Source organism: Gorilla gorilla, chromosome 10 (assembly GCF_029281585.2).
Source record: "Gorilla gorilla gorilla isolate KB3781 chromosome 10, NHGRI_mGorGor1-v2.1_pri, whole genome shotgun sequence".
Taxonomy (NCBI): domain Eukaryota; kingdom Metazoa; phylum Chordata; class Mammalia; order Primates; family Hominidae; genus Gorilla; species Gorilla gorilla.
Window position 1 is genome coordinate 36,761,276 of NC_073234.2, and position 26,751 is coordinate 36,788,026.

Genomic DNA, 26,751 nt, shown 5'->3' on the forward strand with positions numbered 1-26,751 from the left:
CAGATCACAAAGTCAGGAGATCGAGACCAGCCTGGCTAACACAATCAAACCCCATCTCTACTAAAAATACAAAAAAACAAAAAAAATTACCCGGGGGTGGTGGCAGGCGCCTGTAGTTCCAGCTACTCGGGATGCTGAGGCAGGAGAATGGCATAAACCCAGGAGGCAGAGCTTGCAGTGAGCCTAGATCGCGCCACTGCACTCCAGCCTGGGCGACAGAGCAAGACTCTGTCTCAAAAAATAATAACTATTGCTAACATTTATTAATGCTTATGAACTTCCAGGCATCCTACTAGTTTACAAATGAGGAAACTGAGGCTCAAAGAGGTACAACGATTTGCCAGGCGTGATGGCCCATACCTGTAATACCAGCACTTTGGGAGGCCAAGGCAGGAGGATCACTTGAGCCCAGGAGTTCAAGACCAATCTGAGCAACATAGTGAGACCCTGTCTCTTAAAAATGTAAAAAATAAAAATAAATTAAAAAAACAAAGAGGTACAATGACTTGCCCAAGATAATACAGCTAGCACTGATTTAAACACAGGGTGCCCTACATAGCTGCTTGCAATTAATCAATTAAGAACACACACCCTTTTAGCCTATAGTTCTCCCTCCTTTTCATTATTGAGTTTTAAGCCCTCACCTCAAACAAGCAAGATGCATTGTAATGTTAATTTTAAAACTGTAACAGTGCTTCCTCCTTTAGGAATGGATTGTAAGTGGATTTGTTGATATCGGTGCTAGGTTTGCCTTTATGAAACGTACTCGTTCCGCTACACAATAAGCCCAAATTCTCTTCCCCCAAATTTCACAAATACTTATTTGGATACAGAGACCATCAACATGACAGCCAAGGATCAAACCCCTGCATGGCAGCAGCACCTCATTCATGCTAATTGACAGTTTCACGTGACCAAATCCGGTCAGAGGAAAAGCAAGAAAGCAATTCTAAAACAGAAATATGGCCGGACATGGTGGCTCACCCCTGTAATCCCAACACTTTGGGAGGCAGAGGCGGGAAGATCGGTTGAGGCCATAAGTTTGAGGCCAGTCTGGCCAACACGGTGAAACTCTCTCTCTACTAAAAAAATAAAAATAAAAATTAGCCAGGCATGGTGGCGGGTGCTGGCAATCCCAGCTACTCGGGAAGCTGAGGCATGAGAATTTCTTGAACCTGGGAAGCAGAAGCTGCAGTGAGCCAAGATCGTGCCACTGCACTCCAGCCTGGGTGACAGAGTGAGACTCTATCTCAAAAAAATAAAAGAAAATAAAATTCTGAAATATCTGAAAGGGCTGTACCTTCCACCTAAAGGAACACTGGCAAGAAAAGCAATCCACAAGCCTGTCTGAACAAATAGAAACAGACCTTAAATGGACAAACGTAATATTGTTTCTTTATACCATCTACATAATATTTACATTTTCCCATAGCTGGGAAATTACTCACTACAGTCAAGTACCCCTAAATTTACCTCTGGCACGTCATGAAACCTGCATCTGCTTAAGGCCTAAACGGATAAACGTGCTAGTTAAATTTCTCATCTCAGAGTTCCTCTGAAATTAAAGTCCAATAAAATCAACTGAATTTTAATTCCCTTGGAATGCTCTGTTAACTGTAAAACACTAAGGAATGCTAAAGTTAATTTTGGTACTGGTACTTTTCCTCCTACGTAATATATTTAACTATGTTGTTTTCTATTTTCATTTAAAAAAATTTTGTTCCTATGACTTTGCTGGCAAAATATCAAAAAAGATTCCTCGAAACAAGCATTTGTAGAAAATTTTCACGGTAGCCGGGCGCGGTGGCTCATGCTTGTAATCTCAGCACTCAGGGAGGCCGAGGCAGGCGGATCACCTGAGGTCAGGGGTTCGAGACCAGCCTGACCAACATGGTGAAACCCCGTCTCTACTAAAAATACAAAAATTAGCTGGGCATGGTGGTATGCGCCTGTATTCCCAGCTACTGGGGAAGCTGAGACAGAAGAATCACTTGAACTCAGGAGATGGAGGTTGCAGTGAGCCAAGATCGTGCCACTGTACTACAGCCTGGGCAACAGAGCAAGACTCCATCTCAAAAGAAAAAAAAGAAAGAAAGAAAAAAGAAAATTTTCACAGTAAGCTTGTTTGAATTAAGAAATTGGGGATTAAGGAGGGCTCATAATCTATCAATCATAAAGTCAGAAGTAACTCTTCACATCTTTTTAAAAGATTCACTTGATAAAAAGACTCTGAAAGAAGAAAAAATTTAAAGTAGGAGTTAATCAGAATAAAAGAGATTAAGCAACAATTTTCTACTTAGGCTTCAACAAGCCTGAAAGTATTAAGTTGGTGCAAAAGTAATTGAGATTTTTGCTACTGAAAGTAATGGCAAAAACCGCAATTACTTTTACACCAACCTAATAGATGCCAATGCCAATTCCTTTCTCATCGCAATTTTTCAACAAAAGACAATAAGCCTATAAGTAAACAGTATAAATTATCTTTGGTGGGTAAGGTTTCCAGCAGTTTGTCCTACCATCCTTTTTTCAATACCTAGTATATTTACAAAATAAGTTAGGATTGGCCAGGCACGGTGGCTCACACCTGTAATCCCAACACTTTGGGAGGCTGAGGCAGGCGGATAACGAGCTCAGGAGTTTGACACCAGCCTGACCAACATGGTGAAACCCTGACTCTACTAAAAATACAAAAAAAAAAAAAAAAAATTAGCCGGACATGGTGGTGCATGCCTGTAATCCTAGCTACTCAGGAGGCTGAGGCAGGAAAATAGCTTGAACCTGGGAGGCAGAGATTGCAGTGAGCCAAGATCGCGCCACTGCACTCCAGCCTGGTGACAGAGCAAGACTGTCAAAAAGATAAAAATAAATAAGTTAGGTTCTTCTAAATTCTTCCAGAGTGGTTGGAAAACAAGCCCTAAATTTATTGAAATTCAAAGATAAACAGGAACTTCTAGTCACCCTTTTTTTTAAAACACATGGTTAGTAGAAAACACATCACCCAACTCCCCACCTTCTGAATCCCACGGGTTTATTTATGGTGATGCTTTCTTAGCAATGCCTTTCCCATGTTGTAACTACAGGAGTAATAAGTATTTTTCTGAGTTTCAGTGATGTCAGCCTGAAACACATTCTGAAGTATTTCAAAATGCCTGGGCCGGGCATGGGGGCTCACGCCTATAATCCCAGCACTTTGGGAGGCCCAGGCGGGTAGATTACCCGAGATCAGGAGTTCGAGACCATCCAGCCTGATCAATCCCGTCTCTACTAAAAATACAAAAATTAGCCGCGCATAGGGGCGCATGCCCATAATCCCAGCTACTTGGGAGGATGAGGCAGGAGAATCCCTTGAACCTGGGAGGCGGAGGTTGCAGTGAGCCAAGTTCGCACCATTGCACTCCAGCCTGGGCAACATGACCGAAACTCCATCTTAAAAAAACGAAAGCCTGAATATGTAATATCCTTTTGGTACAAACAGTGTAAGTCAAAAAAAAACCCTGAAGTTCAGCTGACCTCAAAAAAGCAGAACCATCTACCAAGCTAAAAATGCACAGACTCAAGCAGTGCTCTCTCAAGATTTTGCCTACGTAATAGACAAATGGGCAAAGGTCATGCATGGACAATTCTCACACAAGGGAGATTTACTCAGAAGTATTTAAAAAGTACTAAATTCACAGTTAATTAAAGGAATGTGCCGGGCGCAGTGCCTCACGTCTGTAATCTCAGCACTTTGGGAGGCGGAGGTGGGTGGATCACCTGAGGTCAGGAGTTTGAGACTAGCCTGGCCAACATGGTGAAACCCCATCTCTACTGAAAATACAAAAATTAGCAGGGCGTAGTGGCGGGCGCCTGTAATCCCATCTACTTGGGAGGCTGAGGCAGGAGAATCTCTTGAACCTGGGAGGCGGAGGTTGCAGTAAGCCAAGATCGCGCCATTACACTCCAGCCTGGGTGACGAGTAAAACTCCGCCTCAAAAAATAATAATTTAAAAAATAATAATAAAGGAATGTAAATTAAATAGCAATGAGGTGCCTTTAGTTATTGAAGTTTTTTTTCTCTATTTTAATGACTATATCCAATGGAAGTAAGGGTGTAATGAAACTTAAAAATAGACATAAATTGGCAATATATAACTAGAATCATAAAAAGTCACACCCTCATAATCAGTAAAATTCCATTTTTGTATAACTATCCTATAAAAATTAATCCATAATGGAAAAGGTTTCATGCTCAAGGTATTTATTAGTGCTATTTACAGTAGCAAAAATTAGAAACCTCCACATTTTCCAATATTTGGGAATAATGCCAATTCAATAAAATACAATGTAGACAACAAAATGACAGCTGAAATCAAGCATCAGTATTCCATAATCCTGGTTTTAAATAAGGATTCAAATTTGTCAGTATAGTATTCCTCAAAAAATTAAAAACAGAATTACCATATGATTCTATAGCAACTGTTACTTATGGGTATATATCGCAAAAAGTTTTAAGAGGGGTCTTTAAGAGATATTTGTACACCCCTGTTCACAGCATCATTATTCACAAGAGCCAAAAGGTGGAAGCAATCCTAATGTCTACGGAAGAATCAATGGATAAACAAAAAGTGATATATACATACAATGGATATATTATTCAGCCTTTAAAAGGAAGGAAATTCTGACACATACTCCAACATGAATAAATCTTGAGGACATCAAGCTAAGTAAACTAAGCCAGTTACAAAAAAAACAATTACTACACAAATTCACTTATCTAGACTAGTCAGACGAACCTATATACGCCCCCCATGAAGGCAGGTTTCAATCTGTTTCGTTCACCACCAAATCTCTAGCACTTAGTCTAGCATCATTGTGAATATTCAATACTTGAAAAATGAATTTAGAAAACTATACACACACACACACAGTCAACCTGCACTAATTTCTTTTTCTTTTTTTTTTTTTGATATGAAGTCTCACTCTGTTGCCCAAGCTGGAGTGCAGTGGTGCAATCTCGGCTCACCACAACCTCCACCTCCCGGGTTCAAGCGATTCTCCTGTCTCAGCCTACCGAGTAGCTGGGAGTACAGGCATGCACCACTATGCCTGCCTAATTTTTGTATTTTTAGTAGAGACGGGATTTCACTATCTTGGCCAGGCTAGTCTTGAACTCCCGACCTCGTGATCCGCCCGCCTTGGCCTCCCAATGTGCTGGGATTACAGGCGTGAGCCACCACACCTGGCAACCTGCACTAATTTTAAGTGAACTCTTTGCTGACTATATTCTAAGTCTGTTAACTCCAAGATCTTCTAAATCTATCCTTCTGGTCTCCAATTCCCAAACTCACCCTTTTTCCTCCTCTAATTATCTCACTTTGTTTAGCATCTGGAAAAAGAACCGAGTGAGGCAATATATAATTAGTAAATTATTCTTAGCTGACTGAATCATGTAGCAGCAGTTAGCAATTACAGTCCATAAAATGCAAAATATTAAGCTTGCTCCTTTAATACTCTATGAAACATGAGCCCTCTTCTCTCCTTAAACTGAAGGCAGAGTTGCACCGAGAATGCCATTAGGTCAGTTTTATCTTATTGGCTCATGTGGGAAAAAAAAAGGGAAGTTCCCCACACAAAAGTTTCACAACCCCAAAATGCTGGTATGTGTGTCCCTGGATAGGCTGAGAAGAAACTATCCCCAACAGTAAAGGGCAAGTTCCCCTTCACAAAGAAAAATCTTCCCAACACACCAGGCTGGTACCCCCACATCCATCCATCTGCAGCCACCAAGACAATGGAGATTCAAACCTCTGGCAAGGGCTGCCAGCCCTGCTTTAGCAAACAGCATTGTTCAACAAAAATATCATGCGAGCCACATGCATAATTTTAAGTTTTCCAGTAGCCATGCTAAAAAATAAGTAACATTAAATTTACTTAACTCAAATATTATCGAATATTATCATTTCAACACGTAATTGCAATTTTTTAATTATCATAATATATTTTACATTCTTTCTTTTTTTTTATTATTATACTTTAAGTTTTAGGGTACATTTCTAATCTTCAAAATCCAGTGTGTATTTTTCACAGCAATCTCAATTCTGACTAGCCATGTTTCGAGTGCTCAAAAACTACATGTAGCTAGTGACTACTGTATTGTACAGCACAGTTTTAGAATGGTCACTTCTATATCTCAGAATATATTTTCTGATTTGTTACTTAAGTTTTTACATATATTTCAAATACTCATCACTTTTTATGGGTTCTGACATCCTTCCTAGAGCATTATCTGGCCCTCTCCATTTAAAAAAAAACAAAAACAAAAACAAAAGGCCGGGCGTGGTGGCTCACGCCTGTAATCCCAGCACTTTGGGAGGCCAAGGAGGGCAGATCATGAGGTCAGGAGTTTGAGATCAGTCTGGCCAACATGGTATAACCCTGTCTCTACTTAAAAAATACAAAAATTAGCCGGGGATGGTGGCATGCCCCTGTAATCCCAGCTACTCGGGAGGCTGAGGCAGGAGAATTGCTTGAACCCAGGAGGTGGAGGTTGCAGTGAGCCGAGATCACGCCACTGCACTCCTGCCTGGGCAACAGATCAAGACTTGTCTCAAAAAAAAATAAAAATAAAATTAAGCAAACAAAAGCTATTTGACAACACTACTGATAGCCAAACCAGAACTACCTGTTTAAACTATTAAGAAAAACCTGGAATACTCAGGAGGCTGAGGCAGGAGGATTATGTGGGCCCAGGAGTTCGAGGCTATAGGGCACTATTATCATGCCTGTGAATAACAATTGCATTTTAGCTTGGGCAACATAGCAAGATCCCATCTCTTTAAAAATGAAAAAAGAAAAAAAAGACCTGGAAACTAAACCAAATTTGGTTGATTTATTTGGTTAATTTTGGTTAACATTTTGGCGAATTAACCAGTTTGGTTAACTCTGGTTGAAGTTATTTAAAAAACATTTTCTAACCTTGAAGATGATTACGTTTCTGTTGGAAGACAGTCATCAATAAGGAAATGTGATTGTTTTACACAGGGACGTAAAACAGGAAGTGATACACTTCCACGTCAACATTCCCATCTAAATAGATGTATAGGGCCGGGCACGGTAGCTCATTCCTGTAATCCCAGCACTTTGGGAGGCCGAGGCGGGCGGATCACAAGGTCAGGAGTTCAAGACCAGCCTGGCCAATATGGTGAAATCCCATCCCTACTAAAAATATAAAAAATTAGCCGCATGTGGTGGCACGCACCTGTAATCCCAGCTACTGGGGAGGCTGAGGCAGGGGAATTGCTTGAACCCAGGAGGCAGAGGTTGCGGTGAGTGGAGATCGCATCATTGTACTCCAGCCTGGGTGACAGAGCAAGACTCCGTCTCAATCAATCAATCAATCAATGTATAGCTTTACCACACTACAAAATAGGTGTGTTCCTGAAAAACTACATTTCAAAGTTTCCTCAAATACACTAAAGGAGCAAGCTCTTTAGGGAAAAATTAGAGAGATATTTTCATTTGCCTATTGGGTAAGCTTTTTAAAAACATTGCCAAAAGAGGCCAGGGACTGTGTATTGTTCACCACCCTAACCCCAAAGGTTAGAACAGTATCTGGCACATAGTAGGCACACAATAAATTGTCAGCTAAATATATTAATGAATAAATGATGAGTTTTCTTAAAACAAGGGGAAAGTATATAAAGTGAATTATGCCTAACCAGTAATCACAGATATTACCAATATCATCACATTTTAAATCACTACTACCTGTAAGATACTGTGAAGGCTTATGGTCTAGTTTGGAAAGGGGGAGACATTGTGTACATTTGTGTATAAAGGAAAACTAACAGTACCAAATACTGGGACATCCATCCAAAATGAGCAGGCTTTCATTTGTTTAAGCACCTTAAGTGCCAAGCATTTATATTATGTAGTAGGTAAAAAATGCTAGTCTCTGTCCTCATTAAACAAAATATAATGACAAATTATAATTTTTGCTATGAAGGGAAAGAACAGAGGGCTTTAAGACTTTTCTGAGTTGACATGTTAAGGAGAATGGAGGGCGGCAACTCCAGGCCATGGTTCCGAGATGGCGATGGGGCCTGAAAGGAATTAAAGAGAAAGCTAATATTGCTAGAGTCCTAAAAGCTCTTACATCACAGGGTGAACAATAAGCGGGGCCTTGTAATAGAGGTAATGCCTGCTTGCCACGAGAATAAAAACTTCCTACAAGGCAAATGTGTGTAGCTCTTCAAACAGAGGAAGATGCAAAGAGGCTAAGTTAGCCAAGACTTGTCATATAGAAGAGAAGCTCCTTTGCATGCATTTATCATATATCCTACTGTCTTTTCACCATCCCCTCTGAAGAGGGACTGCTAGCCAATGGCCTTTGGCCAAATTAGGAGTGAAATACACATTTCAAATATTGAAAGACAGCTACTTATGCTTGGAGACTTGGGGGTGGAAAATGCGAGGGCTAATGCCCAGGGCTAAGAGTTGGTGATCAGGCCACACTAGAAAGTATTTGGTCAGTTTTTTTTCTCCCAGAAAAAGAATGTTAACAGTATGACATGCACTGACTGCCAAAGGAAGTCTAAAAAGAATAACCACATTATTGGATATTTTTAGCCTTTCTTTTCAAAAATGTTTTGTGTCACTGCTTTCCAAATAATTCCAAATCTTGTGAGTTGGCCAGAAGAAGAAATGGGATAAGGAGTATACTACTCAAATATGAGGCTTTATAGGACTGGAAACTTTTTCTTTTGAAATTCATTTAAAGGAATATGCCTTTGTGAATCTTGCTCACACAAACAAACAATTCCAATGGATTAATATCGTGTAAGAACAGAACATATCAGACATGCAGAAAAGATGTGTAAATCACCTTGCCCTAGGCAAAATGTCTGGTGAAAATGTTTATGCCCCATAATACGGGAATTAAAAATCAGCATTTAAAAAGCTAGTATAGGTCAGGAGTGGTGGCTCACACCTGTAATCCTAGCACTGTGGGAGGCCGAGGTGGGTAGATCACCTGAGGTCAGGAGTTTGAGACCAGTTTGCCCAACATGGTGAAAGCCCGTCTCTACTAAAAATACAAAAAATTAGCCGGGCATTGTGGCGGGAGCCTGTAATCTCAGCTACTCGGGAGGCTGAGGCAGGAGAATCATTTGAACCCAGGAGGCAGACGTTGCAGAGCCGAGATCACACCACTGCACTCCAGCCTGGGTGACAAAAGCGAAACTCCGTCTCAAAAAAAGAAAAAGGCTAGTAGAGTCAAAATACCTATTATGTCATAAACCACTATTCTTTTACCCCAGTGATCTAGCTCTAAAACTTCTAATGGAAACACTAATAAAAGAGTGCAGCTCATTACTGTTGATTCTAGCAATAAGACACAACCAAATAATTGAAGTACAAAAATATTTGAATAAGAAAGAGAAAACCGAAAGGGTGAAGTTGAGGCCTGCTATGTGGAGTCTAATAGGCTTACTTACTGAAGTAAAATTCTTCAGCGCAATTTTTTTTAAAAGTGTGGATTGTTCAGAAGACAATTTCACGTTTCTCAAGACTTCTTGACTATCCTACTTCTAAAGCAAAAATACTGTCTCATTTCCTTATTCCCATGAACTACCAAAGGCTCAGGAGGAGAGGTAGCTTAGCTAAGAGGTAAGACACACTCCGACAGATTATAACTTTAGACCATTTCTATTCTTTGGAAATCTGAATGTGTCCTGTATTTACAGGTAGTTTGATTTTGGTGGGAAATCAAGAAGGCAAATAATAAATTACACAACTGTCCACATTTTTGGTTTTGCTGAAAACAATGATTAGGTGGATCCTTTGAAACACAGCGAATCCACAAATACGTGAATCCACAAATACAAATTATAAACACTGTCATGACTATATGCAGGTCAGGGAGTTGAAATTTTAAGAAACAGCTAGGCGTGGTGGCTCATGCCTATAATCCCAGCACTTTGGGAGGCCGAGGAGGGAAGATCACTTAAGGTCAGAAGTTCAAGACCAGCCTGGCCAACATGGCAAAACCCCATCTAGACTAAAATACAAAAAAAAAAGCCAGGCCTGGCAGCGGGTGCCTGTAATCGCAACTACTCAGGAGGCTGAGGTATGAGAATCAATTGATCCTGGGAGATGGAGGTTGCAGTGAGCCAAGATCCTGCCACTGCACTCCAGTCTGGGTGACACAGTAAGAATCTATCTCAAAAAAAAAAAAAAAAAGAAAAGAAATTTTAAGAAACTCTTAAATTTTAGGTGTCCTTATTTGCAAAGGGAATATGGAGCCATAAAATTATTTTTATAGCTAAAAAGTAACAAAATAGAGAGTGTAATTTGAGTCAGAAAACCTGAGTTCCAGCCTTCTTGCTATCTAGGTGTGGGCCTTATACAATCACTAAATAATACCTCCCCCTTTCATTAAGTTAATGTTTCATACAGTTTTTGGGAGAACCATAAGATACAGTACATTTGAAAATGGTAAAGATCAGGGGCCAGGAGCGGTGGCTCACGCCTATAATCCCAGCACTTTGGGAGGCCGAGGCTGGCAGATCACCTGAGGTCAGGAATTCAAGACCAGCCTGGCCAACATGGTGAGACCCCGTCTCTACTACAAAATTTAGCTGGATATGGTGGCAGGTGCCTGTGATCCCAGCTACTCGGGAGGCTGAGGCAGGAGAATCGTTTGCACGCAGGAGACGGAGGTTGCAGTGAGCAGAGATCACGCCATTGCACTCCAGCCTGGGCAACAAGAGTGAAACTCCATCTCAAAAAAAAAAAAAAAAAAAATGGTAAAGACCCAGTTATTATCAAATCAGGAAAACATTCATTTATTCAGCTTGCATTCACTGAGCAACTACTGTATATCAGGTACTGATCCAGACCCTGGGGATACAATAAACATGACATTCAAACTGCCACAAAAGGTCATATGTTCGTTCCCTTTATATCTTTTAGACAGTTTTGTTTTTGAGACAGGGTCTCGCTCTGTTGCCCAGGCTGGAGTGCAGTGGTGCGATCACAGCTCACTGCAACCTCTGCCTCCCGGCCTTAAGCAATGCTCCCACCTCAGTCTCCCGAGTAGCTGGGACTACAGGCGGGCACCACCATGCCTGACTAATTTTTGCATTTTTTTTGTAGAGACAGGGTTTCACCATGTTGTCCAGGCTGGTCTCAAACTCCTGGGCTCAACCAATCCTCCCATCTCAGCCTCCCAAAGTGCTGGAATTACAGGCATGAGCTACCACACGTGGCCTAGACAGGTTTTTTAACCCTTTTCCATTTTTGTTGTTGTTCTTGTTGTTAAGAATGGGGTTTAAAGTAAGAAAAGAAATGATAACATTTTCTTTATAAGGTTTTTGTTACTGTTGGGGATAGAAAGAAGTTGCACTATGTTCCCTTGCCTGGCAAGAGAAGAAAGAAATTTCCAGTCCACCCGCTCCCTCACCCCTTTCTCCCCATTCTGCATTTACCACAAACATCTTGTTTTCTCCGGATATTTTCGAGAAATCTAGAAACCTCATTTTTCTCACTTTTCCACCAGGTGGTACAGCATCCAAAAAAAAAAAAATCACTGTATCTCTGATAGATCCTTCTAGCAATACCTCTCTTTCCATCTCTCTAGAGAAAGGATAAATTTCACTACTATGATGTATGTCAGAAGTGCTTATCTTATTCTTATAATCATCAGCATGAAAATGAAGAAAAAGGCTTATCTAACCTTAGATAAAAGAAATGTTCTACATTAAGAGTGCTTTGCTTTATATTTATGATGTTTTACTTCCCTAATTCACCAGTCTTACCAGGAATTTAAAACATTCATATCACTTCTTTAAATAAACCACAATACTCACTAAAATTCGTAGTTTAGAACACTTTCTCTGCCTGGCAAATAACTTCTACAACTCAGCACCTTACATGTGTTATGTTAGAAGGGAAAAATACGCAGGCAATAAAGCTTCAAATACACATATGAAGCTCTTCAACCACGAACTATGTCTTCCTGTCCTGATTTCCAACACGATATTTCAAAACACATATTAATGTTAGACTAATTCTAAATGCTAAATAATACTACCCTGAGTATAATATATATGCTAGATGATACATGAATGATTGCATACAACATAGAAACAATAAATGTGCCGGGGGCGGTGGCTCACATCTGTAATCCCTGCACTTTGGGAGGCCAAGGCGGGCAGATTACCTGAGGCCAGGAGTTCCAGACCAGCCTGGCCAACATGGTTAAATCCCATCTCTACTAAAAATACAAAAATTAGCCAGATGTGGTGGTGCATGCCTGTAATCTCAGCTACTCGGGAAGCAGAGGCAAGGGAATCGCTTGAACCAGGGAAGCTGAGGTTGCAGTGAGATCACACGACTGCACTCCAGCCTGGGTAACACAGTGAGACTCCATTTCAAAAAAAAAAAGAAAGAAACGCTAAATGCATATAAACCTAGAAAAAAACTGATGTCTTTACTCTTTAAAGCACTAAAGGATTCTCATACAATTCAAACCTGAATACTTTGGCCCTTGTGGCATCTCACCCCTGGAGAATCCAAGAACCAGCCAGTTTTCAGGAGATTAGCAGACACCTCTGGAATAAACTTCAAACTAGCATGAGTTCCTTTTCATGTCAAGTGGTGAAAGCAACATAAATGAAAGGAGAAAATGCAAAATGGAGAAGGGGAAGAGAGAGGCCAAGAAAGAGAAAGCAAAATGGAAAAAGCATAAGCAAATGCAATTTTTCTATAACCCAGGGAGGGTGGGCATGGGGAGGAGAGGGCGTTTCCAACTTCCAAACTTCACAGCAATCTCATGCTCTCAGAACACACTCTGCTGAAAGTAAGAGATCCCACTCAAAGTGACTCGTAAATAGTGGGGCCTTAAGCCTTAGAAACAATACAAGACGGACAACTATGGACCGGGACTTGAGATTAACTGCGGTTACTGAATAAGGGCACTTGACTTCAGCTTACCCTTCACCGTCTCCTCTCCTCCTCCTGGTTTGGGACTTAAGAGCCTGAAAAGACTAGAACTTCCAAATTTTAGAAAGAATTTTACTTCAGAAAGTGGCTAAACTTAAGAGGTCTGGCAAGACCACCCTGACAGATTGCACCCTCCCACATCCACCAAAAGAAGTTATCATCCGGCCCCTGAACGGTTCTTCTTGCTTCTAGTCTCTAGGTCTCAGTCCGGTATTAATAGAAATGTTTGGCGAACGCCTGTTTTCTAAAAGCAACAAATTTGTGCCATTACAATCTTCTGTAATCTGTTGTGAGCGTGGCCGGGTTGGCCCGGTTCCCTGGTGCGGCTCCTAGTGCCAGGAGGCCGCGGGTTCTAGCACCGGGCTCCTCAGTCCAGCCGACGTGCCCCGTTTCGGGAAGGCCTCCCAAAAAACACGGCTACGGCTGGCGAAACTGGCACAAGTTCCCTTCCCATCTTTTCCCAACTCGTGCTTCCCACGGCGTGCTGCCTCCAAAAAAGGAAGAAACCGGCGAAAAGGTTAGCTGTCGCTGGCTAGTATTTAGCATAGGAGCTTGTTTGCAAAACATCTGGGCACCAAAAAACCTAGCTTTACAGAAAACGCACAACCCTGAGTCCCGCAACCGAGATTTAGTGAGCGCCTATGGTGGCGAGGCCCGCGGTGCCCTTGGACCCCCACTCCACCAGGGCGCCCGGGCCAGGAAGAGGGGAGGCCAGGTCACCCGGCCACCCCTAGCTATTACACGTTAACCCAAGCCACTCTGGGGGCCACAGATGAGTAAGCTGACTAACAGGAAGGACAGGCGCGCGAACCCGACCGTCGACCCAGCGGGGACGCGAAGGGGAAACATGGGGGAGTGGCCCAGGGACGCCTGCTGGCTCCGGGGCTGCTCCCCGCAGGCGGCAGCCCGAGGCGGAGTTGCAGAGGCCATCTGGCGCGGAAGGCAGAAGCCGGCCCTCAGCCTCCCCGCCCTTCCTCCGCCTTCCCTCGCCCACATGCACAAGCTCCAGGCACGTTCCCGGGACCCGAAAAGGCAGAAGCCACTTCTCGGCCCGCTCCTCCTTCCCGGCGAGCATCCCCCGAGCGCCCCGCAGAGACACGTGGAGTCAGGGGGCGCGGGTTGGCGGGTTCCCCGGAGCTCTGGGGCGCGGGCTGCAGCGCCCGCCGCGAGCCACTCACTTGCTGGCCGGAGCGGGGCTTGCCCTGGGGCGCTCTCCTGAAGAAGGAGGTCCTAGCGGTGAAGAAGAAGTCCTCGGCGTCCTCCTCCAGGCTGCTGTAGCCGCTGCTCATGCTGCCGGTCCCGTCGCGCGGGGGCGGCCTCCCCGGGGCGCAGGCGGCCAGGGAGGGGGTGCGGCGCCCGCCAGCCCCGCGGGGTTCCCGGCGCGCGGCCCCGGGCAGTCCTTATGCAGCTGCGGCCGCCGCTCAATCAGGCTGTCCCGGCCCCTCCTGCCGCCTCCCCGCCAGGCTCCAGGCGCGGCTCGGCCCCGGTGCGCCCGCGACCCCGCCTCCCTGGGCCCCGCCCCGGACGGGCGACCGGCCGAGCCCCACCCCGCGCAGCCGCGACCCTCCCCGCCCGCCCGCAGGTGGGGGAGCCCGGCCCGCCCCTTCCAGGCGCGCGGGTTTCTCCCGACAGCGTCGCGGAACCCGGAAAGCCGGGCGCTAGGGCTGCGTGTGCTGGGGCTGTGCTCGGGTCGCTTCCTCAACCTCCCGGAAACTGCAAATTCCTCTGCGAGCCGTCCGCCCGCCCCCAGCCTCGCTGGCTCGAGTTTCGGAGAGGGCGGGAGCAGAGCGGGGAACTTTCTCTGCGTCCACTCCCTGCTCGCCCCCGCACCAGGGTCCTGTGGGGGTGGGTGGGGGTTGCCCAGCCGAGGGACCCCCCCCAGGTCCCACGGCTTCCTGCAGCCGCAACGCCCAGTCCTGAACCCCAGCAGCTCGCCCCTCCTGGAGGATTTCAAGTTGGCAGAGATGGGTGGGGAGGTCAACAACTGGGTTGAGTTTATTCGAATGAAAACATCCTTTCTGGTCATTCATTTGAGCTTCGGTCTTACCCTTTTCCCCTTCTTTCTAGCGAGGGCTCACTTCCAAATAAGATCGTTATCTTAGGCGCACTCAGTGCAACTGAAAGGTGAACTAGTTCTATAGTTACAGAACAATCGAGTGCTTATTAATTAAATGTGCTTTGTAAATGTCCCCGCCACAATCAGCCTTCCACGGTCACCCACAAGGCATGGTATAAGTGGTGGGGATAAGGAGATCAGGGAATTCCATCCATCCACGTACAAAAAAAGTTTCCATGTTTTCTAAAATTCTTCAGTCAGCTAATCCTCTTAAAGCCACCTGTGGGTAACAGTCTTTTACACCTTGGTGTTACTGCACTGATTTAAATCATACTAATTTCAAGATCTTGACTGAAAGGTTCTTTTGAAGCTGCAAGCCCTGCTATAGTTAGCGAGCTTCAGAAGAGGTTTCATTAGGAGGGGAAGAGAGACGTTAGAAAAGAGAAAATGTCCATCCATCATAGCCAAACTAGCCAAACTCTCTTACATTATCTCCTTCAATCCTCCGAGCAACTCTGCAAGGTAGGTAGTGCTATTTTATGCCGGTTTTACACCTAGAGCAGCAGCTGAGGCTTAAAGAAAGGAAAGTGGCTGTAGGAGGCAGTACTCGGACTGTTCTGCTTTGCGTTCTGTTGATCTGAACGTGGTCACATACCCTACTGGGTTCTCTGCTTGGTCTGGGTCAGCCGTGCTCTTTTGTGGACTACAGGAGGAAGAGTTGGACCCGAAATGACGGGAAGGAGAGAAGAATTGACTCATGAGTCATCCTACTGTCCCTAGGCTGAAAGAAGGCTTGCAAACCTGCTCCACCTTCGGGCTTACACATCCATCTTGTAAACTAGTATATATTACCCCACGTGATTCACAACAACTCCAGAAGGAGGGCCTTTGAGTTACAGCCCATTTTAAAGGTCCTACAACATTAAAGTCTTCTTCTCGGCCACACAGCTACTGAATGATAGGAAGCCAGGAATTCTAACTCCATATAGTTTCACCCAGCTTAAGCTGATCCGTGTGTGTGCCATGCACATAATCTAATGTAGGAGAATAGGGCTTTATGACAAATTTTTCTTATTTGGTTTCTCTTATTTCATTATTCAGATATAATATTAGCGCAGCTCTTATTAAATATTCCAAGGTAAGAATAATGTGTAGGTTAAGGACTTAAATTACTCATTTTATTGTGGGTAGAAAGGGGAAAATAATTTTACCTAGAACAAGTTGAAGTTTATGAATAGTTTGAGGAAAAATGCATTAAAATGCTTTATTGGCCGGGCGCGATGGCTCACGCCTGAGGAGGCAGAGGCGGGTGGATCACCTGAGGTCAGGAGTTGGAAACCAGCCTGGCCAACGTGGTGAAACCCCGCCTCTACTAAAACTACAAAAATTAGTTGGGCGTGGTAGCGTGCGCCAGCTACTTGGGAGGCTGAGGCAGGAGAATCGCTTGAACCCGGAGTGGCGTAGGTTGCAGTGACCCGAGGTGGCGCCATTGCACTCCAGTCTGGGCGACAAGAGCAAAACTTCGTCTCAATACATAAATAAATAAACTTTATGATGCACCACACCATAAAAATGATTTTTTTCATTGTATTATTTTTAAGCTCCAAAGGACTGGATTAATTTCTATATCTGTCAGCATACCATCAGAATCAGTTATAATAAAAAGGCATGATTGAGTGGGGCACAGGGGGAAGCTGAGGTGGAGGATCACTTGAACTCAGGAGTTCCTATCCAGCCTGACCAACATAGTGAGACCTTTTCTCTAAAAAAAAATGATTTTTTTATAAAGGCATGATTAGGCCAGGCATGGTGGTTTACGCCTGTAATCCCAGCACTTTGGAAGGCCGAGGTGGGAGGATTGCTTGAAGCCAGGAGTTCAAGACCAGCCTGGGCAACAAAATGAGACCCTGTCTCTACAAAAACAAAAACAGAAAAAAAAAAATTAGCCAATGTGGTGTCACATGCTAGTGGTCCCAGCTACTCAGGAGGCTAGGTGGAAGGATCACTTGAGCCCAGAAGTTTGAGGCTGTAATGAACTATGATCTTACCACTGCACTCTAGCCTGGGTAACAGAGTAAGAGTCTGTCTCTTAAAAAAATAAATAAATAAAATAATTTTAAAAGCCATGATCAAATAATGAAATGGAAGCACTGCTTTTAAGCAACAAAATAAATAAATAAATAAATAAATAAATAAATAAATAAATAAAGGAAAGGGCCGAGTGAGGTGGCTCACGCCTGTAATGCCAGCATTTTGGGAGGCTGAGGCCGGCAGATCACTTGAGGTCAGGAGTTCAAGACCAGCCTGACCAACATGGTGAAACCCCCATCTCTACTGAAAATATATAAAAAATTAGCTGGGCATGATGGCACATGCCTGTTGTCCCAGCTATTCGGGAGGCTGAGGCAGGAGAGTCACCTGAACCCTGGAGGCAGAGGTTGCAGTGAGCCGAGATCACGCCACTGCACTCTATCCTGGGCAACAGAGGGAGACTCTGCCTCAGAAAATAAATAAATAAATAAATAAAGGAAGGAAGAATCGTGATTTTGTTTCCTAAAAGCAGCATAATGATATTTGTATATTTTTCTGGTAGCTCTTTTTTTTTTTTTTTTTTTTGAGACAGGGTCTCACTTTGTTGCTGGAGTGCAGTGGTGCCATGCTGGCTCACTGCAGCCTCGACCTCCCAAGCTCAAGCAATCCTCCCACCTCAGCCTCCCCAGTAGCTGGGACTACAGGCATATGCCACCAGGCCTGGCTAATTTTTATATTTTTTTTGTAGAGACAAGATCTCACTATGTTGCCCAGGCTGGTCTTGATGAACTCTTAGGCTCAAGTGATCCTCCCACCTTGGCCTCCAAAAAGGCTGGGATTACAGGTGTGAGCCACCATGCCTAGCCTGGTAGCATTTTTAATTAAAATATTGTGAATTTAAAATTTAGCTCATGAAAATTGTATCTGTAAAAATTCAAAATGTCATGTTAAGCAACTAGACATTTTTAACATTTCAAATTCAGGGAAGGGGGTGGAATAAATAAAATTAAATGTATGCAACCAAGTTCAAGTTTTGTTTTGTTTTTTTGAGATGCAGTCTCACTCTGTCGCCCAGGCTGGAGTGCAGTGCTATGATCTCAGCTCACTGCAACCTCTGCCTCCCGGGTTCAAGCGATCCTCCCGCCTCAGCCTCCCGAGTAGCTAGGATTACAGGCACGCACCGCCTCACCCAGCCAATTTTTGTACTTTTAGTAGAGACAGGGTTTCACCATGTTGGCCAGGCTGGTCTCAAACTCCTGACCTCAGGTGATCTGCCTGCCTTGGCTATCACTGACTCTTATGTGACCTTTAACAATTTAATTGACTTCTCTATGCCTCAGGTTCATCAGCAGCAAAATGGGGATGACAATGTCCTCATTTTATTTTCTTTGGTTTACTGTAAGGATTAAGTGAAAGAATCCAGGCAAAGTCCTTGGCATAGAATAGGATCAAGCAAATATTCATCTTTCTTGCCCCAAATATTAGACCTTATTGCATACTTAACATTCATCACTCACTTCTTTCTTGTTAACTAAACAAGGACTTTAATTCAAGAATCCCCTCAGGAAAAGAGGTCCAATCTCAGCTCAGGGGTAAGGCCTGACTTGCAGAGTCAGTCGTGGTGGTCTCATTCCCCTTGCCAGGGATTGATTTAGGCATGGACAGGTCTCACAGACCTGACCACTGAGACCAGAAGGAAAGCTGGCTTGGTGCCTTTTAGGAAGATGCTCCTCACTTTTAAAAGAAACCTACAAAAAAGACTATGTCTTCTTCCTCTGGACCTTGCATGCTTGCATATGGTACCTAGGAATTCTGTAGGCATATTGTGGACAAAACAGACACCATGGCAAAGCAGAACAATACAAAGACTTCATAGCTCTTTGATTAACCAGGTTTGACGCCGCCCTAATTAGGACTTCTTGTTATGTGACATAAGATATTATCTCGCTGCTTTTTTTTTGAGACGGAGTTTCGCTCTTTTTGCCCAGGCTGGAGTGCAATGGTGCAATCTCGGCTCACCGCAACCTCCGCCTCCTGGGTTCAAGCGATTCTCCTGCCTCAACCTCCCGAGTAGCTAGGATTACAGGCATGCGCCATTACCCTGGCTAATTTTGTATTTTTAGTAGAGATGGGGTTTCTCCATGTTGGTCAGGCTGGTCTTGAACTCTCAACCTCAGTTGATCCACCCGCCTCAGCCTCCCAAAGTGCTGGGATTACAGGCGTGAGCCACCATGCCCGGCCTAGATACTGTCTTGTTTAAGCCAGTTGAGTTGACCTGTTATCATCCTATATTCCCATCATTTTGTTCCTGCTGGAATAGTCATATCTCTCATAATATTTCTGCCACGTTCTGTTCTCCTCCATCGACATTGGTAGAATCAGTAGAGACAGATAGAAAAAGAAGTAAGAGTTTTTAAATGATTGCTAAGTTGTTCCCCTGAAGATAATTTAGAAAGTTCATTTTCTTACCTTAAAAAAAAAACAACCCATAGCAGAGGTATTTAAATTGGCTTTAAAAAGGAAAAAAATATGTTCTAAAATTTTTCTGAAAAATTCTGACAGGCTGGGTGTGGTGGCTCACACCTGTAATCCCAGCACTTTGGGAGGCTGAGGCAGGCAGATCACCTGAGGTCAGGAGTTCAAGACCAGCCCGGCCAACATGGTGAAACCCCATCTCTACTAAAAAAATACAAAAATTAGCTGAATGTGGTGGGTGCCTGCAATCCCAGCTACTCGGGAGGCTGAGGCAGAAGAATCACTTGAACCAGGGAGGTGGAGGTTGCAGTGAGCCGAGATGGCACCACTGTACTACAGCCTGGGCAACAGAGCAAGGCTCTGCCTAAAAAAAAATAAAAATTAAATAAATAAAATTAAAAAATAAATCTATGACAAACTCAAAGATGATAAGAGTTGGTTACATGGCCGGGCACGGTGGCTCACGCCTGTAATCCCGGCACTTTGGGAGGCCGAGGTGGGCGGATCACGAGGTCAGGAGATCGAGACCACGGTGAAACCCCTTCTGTACTAAAAATACAAAAAATTAGCTGGGCACGGTGGCGGGCGCCTGTAGTCCCAGCTACTCGGGAGGCTGAGGCAGGAGAATGACGTGAACCCGGGAGGCGGAGCTTGCAGTGAGCCAAGATCGCACCACTGCACTCCAGCCTGGGCGACACAGCAAGACTCCATCTCAAAAAAAAAAAAAAGAGTTGGTTACATCAGCCTGGTAGCTGGAGGACAGGCTCTTAATAGTTGAACCGATACAATCAGCGGCTGTTCTCTTTGGTCAGTGCCTATTGGCTGCAACTATCACCCTGGTTGCTTCCATTTTGTTCATGGCAATGACAGGAATAAATGGTATAATAACTGAAAGGCAATGTGTTTGGTTGTTAAGTATGTGGGGTGAGAAATCAGCCTGGGCTGGGCACAGTGGCTCACACCTGTAATCCTACCATTTGGAGAGGCTGAAGCAGGCAGATAGCTTGAACGCGGGAGTTGGAGACCAGCCTGGACAACATGACGAAACCCTGTCTCTACAAAAGATACAAAAATTAGCCGGGCATGGTGGTGTATGCCTGCAGTCCCAGCTACTCAAGAGGCTGAGGTGGGAGGATTGCTTGAGTCTGGGAGGTCAAGGCTACAGTGAGCCATGATCAGGCCACTGCACTCCAGCCTGGGCAACGGAGTCAAACCCTGTCTGAAAAAAAAGAAAACCTGTAATCCGAGCACTTTGGGAGGCTGAGGTGGGCAGATCATGAGGTCAGGAGATCGAGACCATCCTGGCCAACATGGTGAAACCCCATCTCTACTAAAAATACAAAAATTAGCTGGGCGTGGTGGCGTATGCCTATAGTCCCAGCTACTCAGGAGGCTGAGGCAGGAGAATCGCTTGAACCCAGGAGGCGGACATTGCAGTGAGCCGAGATCGTGCCACTGCACTCCAGCCTGGCGACAGAGCAAGACTCCATCTCAAAAAAGAAAAATAAAAAAAAAAAGGAATCAGACTGCCTGTGTTCAAATGTGGGCTCAGATGGTGTGACCCACTGCATATTATCTAAACTGGTTAAACCTCAGTTCTACATCTGGAAAGGGAGGGTAATAAAATCTTACCTTATAGGATTCTTAAAGGGATTAAGTAAACTAAGACATGCAAAACATTGTGCCTGGCACATAATAAAAGCTCATGATGTTAGCTAATATGATTACATATAAGGATAGTATTTCCATGTTTGGGCACATCCTCAATAATCAAGGAAAGGATGTGTTACCTGTGAGCCTGGAGGTAACCCCGGTTTATAGGACAAGGTGGGGGAGAAAAGCAAATGGCTTTTCCATCACTAGATTTGTCCATCCAACATATCTAGGACCTAATGAGCTGAAATTTTTTGTGCAAAGGGCACTACCTGGTACGAGGACTGCAAGATAAACCCCATAGTTTGGTATCTGTGTCCAAGTGAATTTCATCATAGGCTTCTGCATTTCCTCATTACTGTGATAAGAACTGGCCAAGGGAAAGCATATACCTGATGAAAAAATCCTTGATCATCATAATCATGTTACCTTGTATCTCAGACCCTCAAAGCCCTTGACATTAATGCTTACTCTGACCAAGTCATAATTACCTTTCTCCTTTGAAAGATAAAGAAACAAACAACAACAACAAAAAGTTAAAGAAACCAAACAGATAAATTGAAGAGCTACACTCCCAACTCTTTTTTTTTCTTTTTTTTTTTGAGACAGAGTTTTGCTCTGTCACCCAGACTGAAGTGCAGCAGTACAATCTCAGTCCACTGCAACTTCCGCCTCCCAGGTTCAAGCGATTCTCCTGCCTCAGCCTCCCAAGTAGCTGGGATTACAGGTGCCTGCCACCACGCCCAGCTAATTTTTGTATTTTTAGTAGAGATGTGGTTTCACCATGTTGGCGAGGCTGGTCTCAAACTCCTGACCTTGTGATCCACCCACCTTGGCCTCCCAAGTGCTGGGATTACAGGCGTGAGCCACCACGCCTGGCCTACACCCTGAATTTGGGAGAGTAAAAGAGTATAGGGAGAAATCCTTCTTTAGTTGTGAGGCTTTCTGTTTTCTCTTTCTTTCTTTTTTTCATTTTTAGAGATTGGATCTCACTATGTTGCCCAGGCTGGCCTCGAACTCCTGGGCTCAGTGTGGTATATAGCTGGGACTACAGATCGTGTGTGCCACTGCTCCGAGCTGACGTTTTTTTTCTTTTTTTTCTTTTTTTTTTTTTGAGATGGTGTCTCACTCTGGCGCCAGGCTGGAGTGTAGTGGCGCGATCTTAGCTCACTGCAACCTCTGCCTCCCGGGTTCAAGCGATTCCCCTGTCTCAGCCTCCAGAGTAGCTGGGACTACAGGTGTGCACCACCATGCCCAGCTAATTTTTTTTGTATTTTAATAGAGATGGGGTTTCACCATGTTGGCCAGGACGGTCTCGATCTCCTGACCTCATGATTCACCCGCCTCAGCCTCCCAAAGTGCTGGGATTACAGGCGTGAGCCACCGTGCCTGGCCCCGTTATAATATTTAAAAAAAAAAAATAGAGATGAGGTCTCACTATGTTGCCCAGGCTAGTCTCAAACTCCTGAGCTCAAGCAATCCTCCCACCTCGACCTCCCAAGTGCCAGGATTATAGACGTGAGCCACCACACCTGGCCTATGCATGGAATATTTCTTAATTTTTTTTTTTTTTTTTTTTTTTCCTGAGACGAAGTTGCTCTGTCACCCAGGCTGGAGTGCAGTGACATGATCTCAGCTCACTGCAAGCTCTGACTCCCAGGTTCACGCCATTCTCCTGCCTCAGCCTCCCAAGTAGTTGGGACCACAGGCGCCCGCCACCACGCCCGGCTAATTTTTTGTATTTTTAGTAGAGACGGGGTTTCACCTTGTTAGCCAGGATGGTCTTGATCTCCTGACCTCGTGATCTGCCCGCCTCGGCCTCCCAAAGTGCGGGGATTACAGGCATGAGCCACTGCGCCCAGCCTTACATTTCTTAATTATTTTTAAGAGACAGAGTCTTGCTCTCTTGCCCAGGCTGGAGTGCAATGGCCTGATCACAGCTCACTGAAGCCTCCCCCTCCCAGGGTCAAGCGATCTTCCCACCTCGGCCTCCTGAGTAGCTGGGACTACAGGAACGCACCATCACGCCAGCTAATTTTTTGTAGAGACGGGGTCCCTCCATGTTGCCCAGTCTGGTCTCAAATTCCTGGGCTCTAGCAATCCACCCACCTCAGCCTCCCATCGTGCTGGGGTTACAGGCCAAGCCCAGTCATACTCTTAATTTTATAGTAAAATAAACTGAAAGGCAGATGGTAATTGAAATTTTTTAAACAACTACATTTTAATACTATGAGGATCTTCATCCATAGATGATGACGTTAGAGCAGGGCCTCAGACCTAAAGCTTCTGAAAACTTAAGTCATGGTAGTAAAGCAGACTCTCACGAACAATTTTGTGGAAAATATTTTGTTTTGAAATAGCAATAACTACTAGAATGGTTTCTATTTTTTAAATTTTTTATTACATATTTTTTAAGACAAGGTCTCACTCTGTCACCTAGGCTGAGTGCAGTGGCAGGATCACGGCTCACTATAGCTTCAACCTCCCAGGTTCAATTGATCCTTCTGCTTCAGCCTCCCGAGTAGCTGGGACTACAGGCGTGTGTCACCATGCACAGCTGATTTATTTATTTATTTATTGAGGCATGGTCTCCCTGTGTTGCCCAGGCTGGTCTCAAGCTACTGAGCTCCAGCAGTCCTCCTACTGTGGCCTCCCAAAGTGTTTGGAGTACAGACATGAGCCACTGCACCCAGCCTAAAATAGTTTAAATAAGGCCTAGATGGATAAAAATAGAATATGACCCTGTTTTGGGCACTATGGAAGGTTACAATGGCATTAAGAGAAGACTGAAGAAAGGAGAAAGCAATATAGTACCTCTGTATCTAAAAATTGATTTCCCATAGTAATTGAAACAGAAAAAGACAGAAATCAATTTAAGCGTGAGAAACCAAATATAGTAACAATGTTTTAAAACTTTAAGTTATAGCTTCATAAATAAAAAATTCTAAAACCACACAAAACCACTGGGGTCTAAGATGTCTGTTGGTAATTTCCACTTACTATTATTACGTACATATAGGTCACAGTTAAAAATTCATTGTTAATTCTTTCAGTCACGCTACAAAGATGATGCATATATGGTGAATGGAAGCAGTGGAGAATTCTAGCTTCCCTCAAATGAGAAAGAAAAAAAACAAAATCCAAACTTCAACATTTGGATCTTTTTGGCAAAGATATAGGACTCCCAAAGGGCATTTGAAACTAAAAATTAATTAGGCAGGTTGTTCCTCAAATAGTTGGGAAATTTACCGAGTAAACACACATACTGTTTGCTCAGTATGTTTAATGAGTTTGCTCATTAAAGTACTAGTTTATTCATGTCCAATGAAAGAAAGCCCACAGGGGGGACAAAAACCTGAAGAGCAGTTGGTGGTGATGTGTGTGCGTATGTCTGTGTGTGTTTGTGTGTGTTTTGAGATGGATTTCCCATGCTGCCCAGCCTGGTCTGGAACTCCTGGACTTAAGCAATCCTGCCTCTACCTCCAAAGGTGCTGGGATTACAGATGCATGCCACTGTGCCTGGCTAGTTGTTTGTTGTTGTTGTTTTTAACTTCTGAGATATTTTTTCCAGAAAAGACCCCTCAGATAAGGAAAAAAGATTAATTCATTGAACATTTTTTGAGCTCTTACTGTGTATCAGGCACTATTCTTTTTTTTTTTTTTTTTTTTTTTTTTGATATGGAGTCTTTCTCTCTCTCGCCCAGGCTGGGGTGCAGTGGCGCGATCTTGGCTCACCGCAAGCTCCGCCTCCTGGTTCACGCCATTCTCCTTCCTCAGCCTCCCGAGGAGCTGGGACTACAGGCGCCCGCCACCACGCCCTGCTAATTTTTTGTATTTTTAGTAGAGACGGGTTTCACCGTGTTAGCCAGGATGGTCTCGATCTCCTGACCTCGTGATTCACCCGCCTCAGCCTCCCAAAGTGCTGGGATTACAGGCGTGAGCCACCGCGCCCGGCGTATCAGGCAGTATTTTGAGCGCTTCTAAACTCATTTAATCCTCCTAACACTTCTCATCTTCCCCTGGAAGCGTGGCATAGACTTTACAACGGCAAGCGGCAAGGCAGCCTGAGCTCCCACGTTCACCCTCCTGATCACTACACTACACAGCCTTCGGGCTCAGCCAACCTAGGGTGAGAGGAGTGTCAGACAGCTTCAGAGGAAACCACAAGGGTTTCCAGCCACAAATGATTTGCAGTGAATTGATTTGAAATGTGTTATTAGAGAGTGTCTTTGTGTGACAGAGATTGTATTCGAGGTTTTTAAATGAGAGAAAAGATTATTTTTATTCAATTGTCTGGGACATTGAACTTTCCAACATTGATTTTGATCAGTCCTTGCAATTAATTTGTGTTCCCTACCCCCACGCTTCTGCTAAGGGCTTTTAGCCATCTATCCCTTAGTTTGAATACAGGTAGGGAGATCCTGAACTTTTTTTGCCATGAGGCATTGACCATGATTATGACCCATCCATAGTGACATTATGTCTTACAGGGGCTTCTAGAAGCAGAGCTGAGGCTGGGAGATTAATGCTGTCCTCAAAGTGAAGAGTCACCACTACTTGTCAAGTCATGTCATCTCTGCAGCCACGTGCATTTTGTAAACTGGGAAGAATAAACAGACATTTCTGACATTTTTGCTTGAGATTTAACCTCAGCGCGTCAAGAGATAGAGAGGGGAACATAAATAAATAAAATGTGGCTAAATAGGGACTGTTTATCACAAACACAAGGCAGAGATCTGGTGACCCTATCTGACTTTGAAATCTGTGTCTCCAGGAAGGGGAACATCACACACCAGGGCCTGTTGTGGGGTGGGGGGAGGGGGGAGGGATAGCATTAGGAGATATACCTAATGTAAATGACGAGTTAATGGATGCAGCACACCAACATGGTACATGTATACATATGTAACAAACCTGCATGTTGTGCACATGTACCCTATAACTTAAAGTATAATTAAAAAAAAAAAAGAAATCTGTGTCTCATGACAACAGCTTTAGGAAAATAGAAATGCTTTTTTGTTCAAGAAAGGCATTCCAGGGAGAAATTGAGCCTTCTTAATAAATACAAATAAGAGACCTAACAGTGCCCTCAGAATTTCTGTGGACGCCTTAGTGGTAGCCTAAGCTGGGCTGCATAAATTGTCCATATCAAAGGAAAATTGCTGATGGAGATAATTCAGCAATTGTTCTCCCTTGTTCCCTGCTGTGCTATATCCATGCCATAGCTATAGCTACATCCACTCTTTCACTACCTCAAGTACTGAGATCTTATTATATGCATAGCACCATGGAAACTAGGTAAGACATAAAAGAAGAGTTAGATAGATTTCTGGCCTTCAAAACCTTATAAACTAGTTAACGAAAAAAATATTCCCCATAGAACAATTATGTAATGATAACAGACTGTGATTACCCAATCAATAAACCTGTGAAGAATGTGTCAAAATATAAGACAAAGGTCAGAAGAATGTGATAAGATTTGGTCAAGGGCCAGGCGAGGTGGCTCACGCCTGTAATCCCAGCACTTTGAGAGGCCAAAGTGGGCAAGTCACTTG

The 26,751-nt window shown here is 44.0% G+C and overlaps 1 protein-coding gene across 1 annotated transcript in view; it reads right to left on the reverse strand.

The window, feature by feature from the left end:
- RASSF3 (Ras association domain family member 3) overlaps positions 1-14,488 on the reverse strand; it is an 86,599-nt gene extending 72,111 nt beyond the window's left edge. The window contains exon 1 of the mRNA XM_004053505.5: positions 14,160-14,488. Coding sequence (XP_004053553.1) covers positions 14,160-14,270 — 111 coding nt within the window. The 5' untranslated portion in view covers positions 14,271-14,488. The remainder of the gene's footprint in view (positions 1-14,159) is intronic.
- Positions 14,489-26,751: the final 12,263 nt, after the last annotated feature.